At 57.8% G+C, this 11,186-nt stretch overlaps 1 protein-coding gene and 1 pseudogene across 2 annotated transcripts; both read left to right on the plus strand.

Moving 5' to 3' along the window:
• Positions 1-476: 476 nt before the first annotated feature.
• On the plus strand, positions 477-5,537 carry LOC108518230 (TBC1 domain family member 26). Its single transcript, XM_017856484.1, is given in 9 exon segments — positions 477-618; positions 950-984; positions 1,461-1,541; positions 1,741-1,845; positions 2,181-2,293; positions 3,552-3,600; positions 4,634-4,754; positions 4,904-4,908; positions 5,439-5,537. Coding segments are annotated over 9 exon segments (750 nt in total).
• A 127-nt stretch (positions 5,538-5,664) lies between these two features.
• Positions 5,665-9,654, plus strand: TBC1D27P (TBC1 domain family member 27; annotated as a pseudogene). The gene is made up of 6 exons (XR_014485057.1): positions 5,665-5,758; positions 5,916-5,980; positions 6,288-6,555; positions 6,916-7,063; positions 8,011-8,417; positions 9,234-9,654. The product of XR_014485057.1 is annotated as a TBC1 domain family member 27 (transcript).
• The last annotated feature ends 1,532 nt before the right edge of the window (positions 9,655-11,186 follow it).

Genomic DNA, 11,186 nt, shown 5'->3' on the forward strand with positions numbered 1-11,186 from the left:
CCCGCTGGCTCAGTCAGCACCACAGAGGGTGGAGGAGGGAGATGGAGTTGGGGCTGGCAGGACAGTAGGGAGAGGACAGTCAGGCACCTCATGTCCTGGTTTTTGCAGTGGCTGGGAGGAGGCTGAGGCCTGAAGGCCGACTCCCCTGAGAGCTGGCTGAGGCTTGAGGTGGAGTGGTAGGGCCATCCCCACTGCCTGCAGGGCCCTTGGTCATCCTTGTCACCCCAGGCTTCTCCCCAGCAGCATTGGGCAGCCCCGTGAGAAAGTGGCCAAGGCAGAGGTGTGGACGGATCAGGGAGGGAGGTCTCATTCTTAGGCTCTGACAGAAAAGGACCAAAGAAGGGCCAGGGTGGTCAGAGGGAGGGTCACAGTCTCTGGGCTGGGCAGGATGGGGGAAGATGGGGTACAGGCAGGGTCAGCGGCCAGGGCGCAGGCAGAGGCAGGTGCACGCTGGGACGTCAGACCCTGCAAGGCCCATGGAGAGTGTCAGCTGGGATGGGCTCCGGATGCATCCTCAGGGCGCTGGGCAGCTCTCAGGCCAGGCTCCCCGGACTCTGGTGGGTGATGTGGTCACTCCCAAGGCACTGCTGTCAGTCAGGGCTCGGCCACCCACCCTAGGTGGCACCCATCCTGTCTCAGGACTGGACTTTCTCAGCTCCCACAGAGGGTGTCGCCTCCAGCCCAGGAGGGGCACCCCATTGTGCAGCCCGAGGCACCCCAAGTGGCTCCCGCCAGGCCAGCCTCGAGCTCCCTCTTCTCCAGGGTCCTGGTGCCTCGCAAGTGTCAGCTCCACAGGGCGGCCCTTGCCTTCCTTCTCTGTGCCTTGTCCCAGGCTGAGACTTAGGGTGGATGGGGATGGGCTGGTCCTTCCCTGGGGCCCTCTCAGGGAGGGGGATGGCTCCTGCCCTAGGCAGGAGGATGGCTTCTGCCTGGGTTGCCTTACAGTGAGAGGGAGCTGTCCCTGTCAGTGCCCTGGAGGTAAAGGTAAGAGCCTGTGCCTGCTGCATGGGACGCTGCTCCAGGGATGGGGAATCAGGTGTGGTCGGTGAGGCAGAGGTGGAGGCTGCTGGGCCTGGGTGATAGTGAAAGGGCCACGGCTGTCACTGGGAGGGGCGGCCATTCTGGCTGGACTCTGTTCCCATGAGGCTTTGACCAAAACTCAAACCAAGAACTGCAGTCCTGGCTCAGAGTCCACTGCCCGTTTGCACCAAGTCTGCAGTTGAAGGCTGGGACTCAATTAACACTTGGGGCGTCTGTGGCCTGAGGATGGTGTGTCCCGGCATCACCAGTCCAGACCTCCAGCTCTGGTTCCTTCAGAGGGTGTCAGCCCCTGGGGTCTGCCCTTTCCTGGCTCCTTCAGGTTGGGTCTCTTCAGGGCCCCAAAGCCCTGGACCCAGCATCCATGGGCCACTGTCAGAGGCCTGGCAGCTCCACTAACTCCATCATGGCTCATTTGACAGCAAAGACAGCAGGAAATAAAACACACTGACAAGTGGCTGAAGATGCTTGCAGACTGGACAAAATATGGGAGCAGCAAGAAAGTAATGTGGAGGGAGTGGCCCCCGTGACTGCTCTCTGCAGAGCCAGGAGATAGGCACCCATGGCTGTGACCTGGCACCATCTGCCTCTCAGTGGGTGGGTGGCATCCCATCCTTACCATAGGATAGCAGACCTGCTCGCCAGCTTTCCTCCCCGAGTCACCCCATGTCCTGTCTCACTAGAGCGTTCTTCTGTCTGTAGCTGTCTCAAAACACGTACAAAGGCATTTCCCTGGTGGTGTGGGGCCAGGCATGGTCACTCCTGCTAGACATTGACAAAGTGAAGGCTGAGAACCCAGGGGAATACAGGGTACAGCCCTCCCACACTGGGCTAGGGCAGGACAAACAGGCCAGACCATGTCGGGAGCCCAGGACTCCAGCTGGAGGGAACGTCGAGCCCGGGTTGGAGGTGGGGGCTGTGGTCAGACGCACATGCTGGGCACATATGGGGACTCAGGCACCGCAGGTGCACTGGGCTCTGCTGACCCTCCCTGGCTTCAGAAACAAGGCAAAAAGGAGCTTTCTGCAGGAGGACACCTTCCTCCCTTCCTTCCAGAAGTGCTGACTGTGGGATGACTGCCGTCAGGGGCAGGAAGTCTTTTGTCTGTTCTGAGGCTGCTTCCTCCTCGCAGCCCTGCCTTACGGGTCATGAAGGAGAAGGGCAAGAGGTCCTCCAGGATCATCCACCGCATCCAGCTAGATGTCAGCAGCACCCTACAGAACCACATGATGTTCATACAAAGATTTGGAGTCAGGTAAGGCCTATGGGGGCTGCAGGGGTACCAGGGAAGATGGGGGCGAGCCAGAGGGATGAGGGCTTCCCCGGGGCAGAGGCCAATGGTCACCCAGGAAAAGTGATAGAGCTGCCAAGGGCTCTCCTGGCCCAGGCAGCAGCCGGCATTATGGACTGAGCACCTCCCGGGCTCTAAGCCCTGGGTCGGGCTGGGACATGTGGGGCCAGAACCCAGGTGGCTCCCAAGGAGATGGAAGCCAGAAAAAAAAAATCATGCTGATGGTGGAAGGTGCTCTCCATGCCCCACAATGAGCCAGGGTAAGGACCCACGGGAAGGTGGCAGGATGGCGGGGCTCAGGAGCCTTCCCAGGCAACACTGACAGCCCAAAATACCAGGCAGGATGCAGGGCCCCGGAAACTCTCATCCATGGCTGGCAGGCACGCGACAGGGAACAGCCACTTTGGAATTCAGATGGGCCGTGGCTCACAAAGCTCAGTGGCCTCGTACCACACATCCCCAAAATGTCACAGATATTGACCACACTGATTTGAAACTGATGTGCAAATAAAATCCGCATGCCACATTCACTGCTTGATTGTCACTCACATCTGGAGGCTATTGAGATGCTCTTCAACACCGGAACTGGGGAGGAAGGGGGTTCCACTTTTCGGACAGAGAAGACTCAGTGAGGAAAAGGAATGAACCCCTGATGCCCGCAGGAACATGGGTGGATCTTAGATGTGTATTGCTGAGGGAACGAAGCCAGACCCCACAGGCTACCACCGTAGGATTCCAATTCATCAGCCATTCTGAAAAAGAGCAAACCATAGGGACAGAGAACAGGTCAGGATGGCCAGGGGCTGAAGAAGCCAGGAGATGTTGGCTGCAAGGGGACATGCTGGGGACTTGGAGGATGAAGGAGCTGCTCTGGGAGGGGCTGCAGTGGTGGGCGGGAGGCTCTGCACATTGGTTCAGAACCGTAGAACTGCACGTTCCAAAGACTGGACTTCTGTGTGTGCAAACCGAGAAAAGGGGGAAGAAAAAATCAACCAGAGTGAAAATGATCACTGATCCAACTGTACACCTGTGATATTTGCATTGCAAGGAATGTGGATTTTACTGAAAAAACTCCTAAAAACTCAGGTGTCCTGAAGAGCTCACTGCTTATTTGGGGGATCATCTGAACCCAGAACTGTGTTTGTTGTCCAGGTATATAGAGAAAATGAAACTGACAGCATCTGTGCAAAACAAACAAAACCCTCTTTTCCCTCTTTTCAAGGCAGCAGGAATTATGTGACATCCTCATGGCCCATTCTGCATATAACCCTGTGAGTATTCCCGGGCAGCGATATTCCTGGGCCATGTGCCCATATTCATAGGCATGGGTGTCTCTTGGGGGTGTCGGCACTTCTTGAAAATTCAGTGTTTGTGACCCACCAGCACGTAGTAGGCAGAACTCAAGCTCACTTGCTGGTGTGGACACCCAAGCAAGGGGGTGGCGCAAGGGGTCAAACTGAGACAGAAAAGGGTTGAGGTCTTGACTCTTGGTGTCATCTGGACCCAACCACCACGTCTCAGATGAAGAAATGACCTTCCCCTCCTGGCATTGCCCCGAAGCCCAGGAGCTTGGCAGGGTCGCATGCAGATGGTCCTCACAGGAGACAGGTTTGACAAGTTGCTGAGGTGCCTGATGGATCAGGCTTTTGTCATGAAATGAGTTTGTATCCTGAGGAAGCCTCTTCTTCACCAGAAACCAGGCAGAGATCCAATTTTCCCTTTGCCTGAACCCCATAGGAATGCAGCAGACAGGGAGGGTGTCACCCAGGTGGCTGCTCCTGTGCCACTCCCACTTTCCAGACCATTCCAGGCAGGGAGAGCTGCTGAGCTAACTCCATGGGCTGCCCACACAGGGTCTGGACCCAGCTACCCTCCTATGTCCGGCAGGCAGCCCCTGAGCTGCTGCAGGACCCTTTGTGTGGTGGTCAGTGCCCCGCTGCCTGACTTGGGGTGGGTGCAGTTCACAGGTGCTGCTCCAGGCCTGGCACAGTGGCCTCCTCAGCCTGGCCCATGGGAAGGAGCATGAACAATCCCTGCCTGTGCCCTTTCAGGCCCATGTGAGCTTGGACTGGCGTGCGCCGCAGGAGTCCCCCCAGGCTGCCTGTCAACTGAGTCGTGCTGGACCTGTTGATCGCTCATAGGCCCAGTGGCCAGGGAGAAGTGAGAGGCTGCACCCCAAACCCAGGGGCCCTGTGGCAGTGGTGCGCCTGAGGACCTTCTGCCATCTCTGTTGACCATGAGTCCTCCCAGGGTTCTCAGCCCCTCCCAGGTGACATCCTTCCATGGTGACCCTGGCTCTTGCAGGAGGTGGGCTACCACAGGGACCTGAGCCACATCACCGCCATCCTCCTCCTGTATCTGCTGGAGAAAGATGCTTTCTGAGTGCTGGCCCAGTTGCTGGTCGGCAAGAGGCACTCCCTGCAGGGTAGGTAGACAGCTGTCCCCTGGGGCTTACACAGCCGTGCCAGGGGATGGCCACTCTGGTCAGTGATCCCGACTTCCAGTCAAGGTGCTTTCCTTGTATCCCAGCTTGTTTGGAGCCTCCAGGATGTCCCTGCTGAGGTCCCACAGCAGCCTGGGTCTGGACAGGGACCCTCAAACCTCAAGTCAGCCTTTCACCCCTAACATCAGAGGGCACGGATACCTCCCCCAGGCTGCCCTCTGTCACCCGAAGCCAGCCCTGACTTTGTGCAGGCGCCACTCACCTCTCTGAGTGTCCTCCTGCCTCCCAGCTGGCTGTGCTCCCAGCCACTTTCCCTTCCTATGGATGAGTCAACGAAGCCAAGATGGCAATGTCTGTCCATCCCATGTCCCCCAGCCTGATCCCACGTCCAGGAGATGGCCACATAGCCCCTAGCTCCCACCCCGTTCTCCCCGCTAGCACCTGCCTGCCTTGGCCCCACCTCATGGTGTCAAAGGCAGGGCCGCTGGGCAGCACCTCCAGCCAGGGTCCTCCTCCCCAGGGCTGAGGCTGCATGCTGGGGTCACTAGATGGGAGGGAGGGAGGCTTCAGGGTCTGGGGTTCCCCTGCCCTGCCCAGCTCTTCCAGCTGATGCCTCCACATCTTAGGAGTGGGGTCTGATGGGGTGATGGGTTGGGGGCTTCTAAGTATTCTACAGCCCAAATATTGCCTGGCTTGAGAGGCTCCTATCCCACCAGGAGCAGGTGCTGCACAAGTCCTTCCGGAAGATCACGAGACACCTGGTGAGTGGTTGACACCCTTGGCTCCTCCCCAGAGGCCCTGGGTCCCATGGGCCAGGGGAGGCTTGAGTCCCTCATGGGGCTGGCAAGAGGCTGAGTCCCAGCCACGACCTGACCTGGGATGGGGATTCACCATGGGTTTGGCACTGGGTTTCCTTTTCCCGCTCTGGCAGAGGCAGAGGCACTGGTGGACCAGGGCTGAGCTGCAGCTGAGCAGGGCTGAAAGAAGTGTGTCCACCGGGTGTCCGTGCATGGGGCGGGTGTTGGATCCCTGGCAGCCACCATGGGTTGTGCCCCTTGAGGAAGGGTCTGCAGAGGGGACTGGAAGTGGGAGGATTTCAGGGCAGCCCAGGGGCCCCTGAGCACCTCTGCTCCTCCCTTCAAGGCAAGGAAGGGCTGTGCATTGAGGGTTCCATGCTGACAAGGCTCCTCTGGTGTTTCCTTGATGGGGTAAAGAGGCACAAGGAGACCCCAGCCCAGGGACCCTCCTGTCCTGCAGTGCCTGGTTCCCTCAGCTCAGGGGTCCAGCTCCCCCAGGAGGACTTGGCTCACCCCCAGCCCACAGAGGGCACAAGCAGATCCCTGCAGGCTCACAAGCCAGGCTCTGCTCAAGAGAGGGGGCATCCCATGGCAGAGGCCAGGGCTCAGGCCCAGCCGCGTGGGCAGACTGGGACAGGACCTGACTTGGGAGGGCCCAAGGAAGCCCCAGGTCCTCAGGAAGCCCTCTTTCCAGAAGCCACAGCGCTGTTGAGCTGAGTCCCCCATGAGGAGCTACAGGACCTTGTCTGACTCAGTCTACTGGGGGTCTCATCCCATGGAGAGGGGTCCCCAGCACTCCAGGGGACTGAAACCCCAGTGGGCCCTGCTCAGGCCACTGGCCCCAGCTTGGAAAGACCAGGTTCTCCCACACCTGCTGTCCTCACAGAAATCCTTCGGGGTCACCCTGAGACTGTGGGATGTGCTCATCTTGAAGGGCGAGTGGGTACTGATGGCCATGGCGCATGCATCATTCAAAATACACAGGAGTAAGTCCTGTGTGCCCGAGGGTGCTTGGGGGAACACGTGGGACAGACCCCGGCTGGCCTGAGGGAAGTGTCCTTATACTGCCTGCTCCATCTGGCTAGGGGTATCTGGCCTGGTGGGCTGGGCAAGGCATGATGACACTGAGTCCACCCCCTACATGACCCAGATGAAAGTCAGGAGTGTGGTGAGGACTTCCCTGCCCGGTCTTCCCCAACTGTAAGCCTTCTGTGCACAGCTGGAACCCAGGGTGGTCAAAAAGGACCAGGCACCACCCAGTGGGAGGTGGGGCCTGGTGGAAATGGGGTGCAGGCACTGACCCCTCCCAGGGAATCCTCCTGGCCTGATGCCCGCCCTGTCCCTAGAGTGCTTCATGGAGCTTTCCTGGAGCGTCATCTGGGAGTTTCAGGAGCAACTCCCATAACTGGGCCCTGGAGGACAACGCAGTCCTCAGGATCCTTCAAACCTCCATGAAGGAACTCACAAGGAAACACTGGGACTTGCCACCCCCAGGTGAGCTCCAGCACCAGGTCCCCTCCCAAGTAACCCTCTGGGGCAGTCTATGGTGGGGAATGCCCTGGTCCCCCCAGTCCTCCTACCTGGCCTTCCTCCTGCACCTCTTCTTCCTCCTCTACTTCCTCTATTCTAAGAAAGTCAAATGGGTCTGCCAGTCTTCAGTGCATGTGCTGAGCACGTGTGTGTATGCTGGACATGCTGTGTGGACAGGCAGGGGCCATGGGCAGGACCTCATAACACCCCTCTCCCACTTTCCACATTGTCCTCTCCTCCTTGAAGGGCCCTGAGGAACACTGGGGCAGTCAGACCCCGCTGTGGAAGCCCCCACCCCTACCTCCAAGCAGCAGAGACCCCTCATTCCCTAGTGACCCCCAAGGGTGTCAAAACAACAAGCCAGGGGGATAAGAGAATCAGTGTCCCTGACCCAGAGAGGATTCGGGCAGAGGTCATTGGGGGAAGCTCTGACCTAGAGACACAACCAAGAGTTCAGCCGGGTGTGGGATCGCTGCAGCCCTGGCATGGGGTGGGCGGCCTGGAGGGTAGAGGGGAACCTGTGCCCATTCCCTTCTCACCCGCTGTGAAGACAGGCCCCCATGTGAGGTGGCAAGGGGGCTGGGTGACAGTGCAGGTCCCTCCCACCTGAGTCCTGAATTGGGGCTGCCAAACTGTCCTGAGGTGCGGGCATGAGGCAGGAAGCCCTGAGCCACCCTGAACCCTGGGAGCCATTTCAGGAGTGACCTGAGGTTCCCTGAAAGCTCCCCCACCCCAGACTGCACACAGCCCTCGCCGTGGGATCAGCAGCCTGCAGGGGCGTCCTCAGTGTCATGCCATGGTGCCACGCAGGGACCCAGAGGACTCCAGAGACCCAGGCCTGTGGAGGTTAGCCCTGAAGAGACCAGATGGGCTTGGAGAAGATGGTGACCATGTCTGCTTCTTTTTTTCAGCTGAGCTCAAGCAGATGTCCTCTAGGGTGTCCCCTGGCATTGGGCCCCTCTGTGAGGGGGACAGACTGGCTGTTCCCAACCCACCAGCTCAGCTCCACGAGCTCATGCCATCAGCCTCCCTGGGACAAAAGCCTTGTCCTCCCCCAGCCTGGCCTGACAGGGCTGTCCCCAAGGCCCAGGTGGAGGCCCATCAATACCAAGGGGCTTCCCCAGAGCCCAGGGCAGCAGGCTGCTCTCTGAGGGTGCCAGAGGCTCGAGATGAGGGCAGCCTGTCCCCCGGTGAGGTCAGGCTTCGTATTACACGGAAACATTTGTCTGGGAACTCTAGGCCACAGCTCCACACAGACCCGCTTGTCGGGGGTCCGTGTTTCCTGTGCTGCCATTTTGAACACGGCTCCTGGGATTCTGTCAGTTATATATCTTCTGTGGACAGCAGCCCTGGAACTACAAGACGCACCCCGCCCAACGAGCCCACTGGGACCGCGACACCAGGCCCTGCCTGGGTTTATGACAGGGAGGAGGCACTTCGAGAGATACCCCTGCAACAAGGTGTCCCCTGCCTGAGACTTACATTGGTAGAAGAACAACATGGCATGGAGGGAGCCCAGGCAGCACCTGCCCAGCTGCCTCGCAGCTCCAGATGGCTGCTGGACCTTGTTTTTTACTGCTATTTTATTTTTATTTTATATTTTTGTCTTCTGGGCCTTAGGAAATACTTAGTGGGGAAGTTGATCCCATCACGGCCTCTGGAGGGAAGGCTGAGCATGGGGTTCCCACAGCCCCAGCCAGCCAGCAGCGTGCCCTGGGGCCTCTGACCCCACCTGTGGGTCACAGCCCCTCCCCCAGGGCCCAAGTCTCCGGCCCAGAGGGACCTGGCTTCATTCCGAGTCCTAGGAGGAGAGGGGCACTGCAGGCCCCCAGGTGACACCCAGGGCACAGCAAGCCTTGGGTGCTGCGAGGATTCACATCAGACAACCTTGGAAAGCTGGGCCAGAGATGCTGAGCCCGTACAGTGATGATATGGGCAGCTGGCACAGAAGGGTCAACATCTGTGAACACTGCTGCCTCTTCCCAACTCCATCACTGCAGTGCAGGCAGTCTGCACCCCAGAGCCTGGCCCAGCAGCACCCCGAGTGCCCCGGTCTGCTGTGCCAACATGCCACCTGGAAGCTTTGAGGCCCTGCCTGCCACACCACCCTCCTCCTGAAAGCCTCGTCCTGCAGCCTAGCCGTTGCTGCAGCCACAGCAGCTTACCACAAGCCAACCACCTTTCCAGATGGGGGCCCTTCCCAGAAGGCGGAGGAGCCTCAGCGCGCTCAGCACTGTGAAGGGCTGGTTTCATTCTACATTTCCATTGTTCCCACCAAAGGGAATTCCCTGCCAGAGGATGCTCTTGATCAAAGGCTGGGGCCAAAACGGCTGCCCAGGAGATGGAGTCAGGCTTTCTTTCCCTTGGCCACCATGTTAGGCGGGGACAAAGTGCGCCATCAGGACAGGGCATGGGACAGAAGAGGCTCAGCATGCATGCATGCTGCCCTGGACCAAGGCTGGACCAGGACCAACAGCACTGCCAAGCCATCCCATTCTGCTGACGAGGCCGACTTCGGCTGTGGATCCCTGGGCCTGGCCACTGGTTTCCCATGAGGACTGGCTGGGCCTGCCTGTGGGCAGGCTGCCCCACACTGTGGAGGGGGCTGAGATTGGCCTTCACTGCAGGGAGCCTCTACCTGGATATAGACTTGCCCCTCCTTCCTGTCACCATCATGGCAGCCCACATGGCGTTGCTTTTGACCAGGTCACTTCATTCACAGTGAGGGACATGCAGCAGTGGCCCCTGACTGGGGAACTAACTGTTCTCACTACGTCAGCCGCTGCCTGGAAGCAACTGGGCTTAGGATTGCTCAGTTATGCTGATGTGATGGTTTTTCTTAAAAGATAAATGTTATGCTTTCTACTGGAATCCAGTACACAGTGTGACTCTCCGACAGCCAGAAGGTATAGTTCTGAGAGTGAAGATGTGAAAGTGGACAATGTTCAGTATTGCACTGAATGTCTCAGTCGCAAAGTTTTCCTATGCTTGTCCTGGAGAAAGGGAGCTTTGCTGGTTGGAAGGTCTCAGGACCCAGGCAGAGTGAAGCTTCCCCCAGGGGAAGACAACAATGGTTGTATTTAATATGAAGAGACAGGACTAAGTCTGAAACTCTGGGGCATTCTCTGGTGTTCTGGGTGTTTTCATGTAAAGAAAGTCAAATAACAAAGTTTTCCCACAGAGGCATCTGAAAAAGGAGGGGGCAGAACTATTCAGAACTCAGAGGCTTCAGAATAGAAGATGAGGCCAAGCAGGAGACTCCTGACCTGCTGAGGGCAGGGGAAGTATGGGGAGGTGGCTGGGAGATGACATCATAGAGGTCCACCCCCACCTTGTGATCTGTCAGAGAACCATGCACCTGAATAGCTGTGCACATCTTCTCTCCACTGATTATAGTATTTCTTTTCATTTGTGACTCGCCAATCATACAGGGAGCTTGCTACAAAATACACTGTGCTATACCATAGCCTGGAGCTTGCAATCCAAACCTGGCAAGAATTTCTGCATGTCAAGGGCCTCAGGTGACTTTCATGCACACCCAAGTCAGAAGGCTCTCCTGAATCCTGGATGTTACCTTTATCAGGGGAAACCCACCCATGATATTCAACGTGGGTCCTTTTCTATTTTCCCTAAGTGTCGTCTGGTCTGAGAAATAAAGGGAAAGACTACAAAAGAGAGAAATTTTAAAGCTGAGTGTCCGGGTGAGACATCACATGTCAGCAGGTTCCGTGATGCCCCCTGAGCCATAAAACCAGCAAGTTTTTATTAGCAGTTTTCAAAAGGGAGGGAGTGCATGAATAGTGTGTGAGTCACAGAGATCACATGCTTCAAGGGTGACAAAAGATCACAAGGCAGAAGATCAGGGCGAAACTAGAATCACTAATGAACTTCCATGTCCCGCTGTGCACACATTGTCAGGGTTCAAGAGCAGAGAACTGGCCTGACTAGAATTTGCCAGGCTGGAACTTCCTAATCCCAGCAAGTCTAGGGGCACTGCAGGAGGCTAGGGCGTGTTTCATCCCTATCTGTATCTGCATAAGGCAGACACCCCCAGGGCGGCCATTTCAGAGGCCTCCTCTGGCAATGT

The sequence above is a fragment of the Rhinopithecus bieti genome, unplaced genomic scaffold (genome assembly GCF_001698545.2).
Source record: "Rhinopithecus bieti isolate Rb0 unplaced genomic scaffold, ASM169854v2 scaffold_44779, whole genome shotgun sequence".
Lineage (NCBI taxonomy): Eukaryota > Metazoa > Chordata > Mammalia > Primates > Cercopithecidae > Rhinopithecus > Rhinopithecus bieti.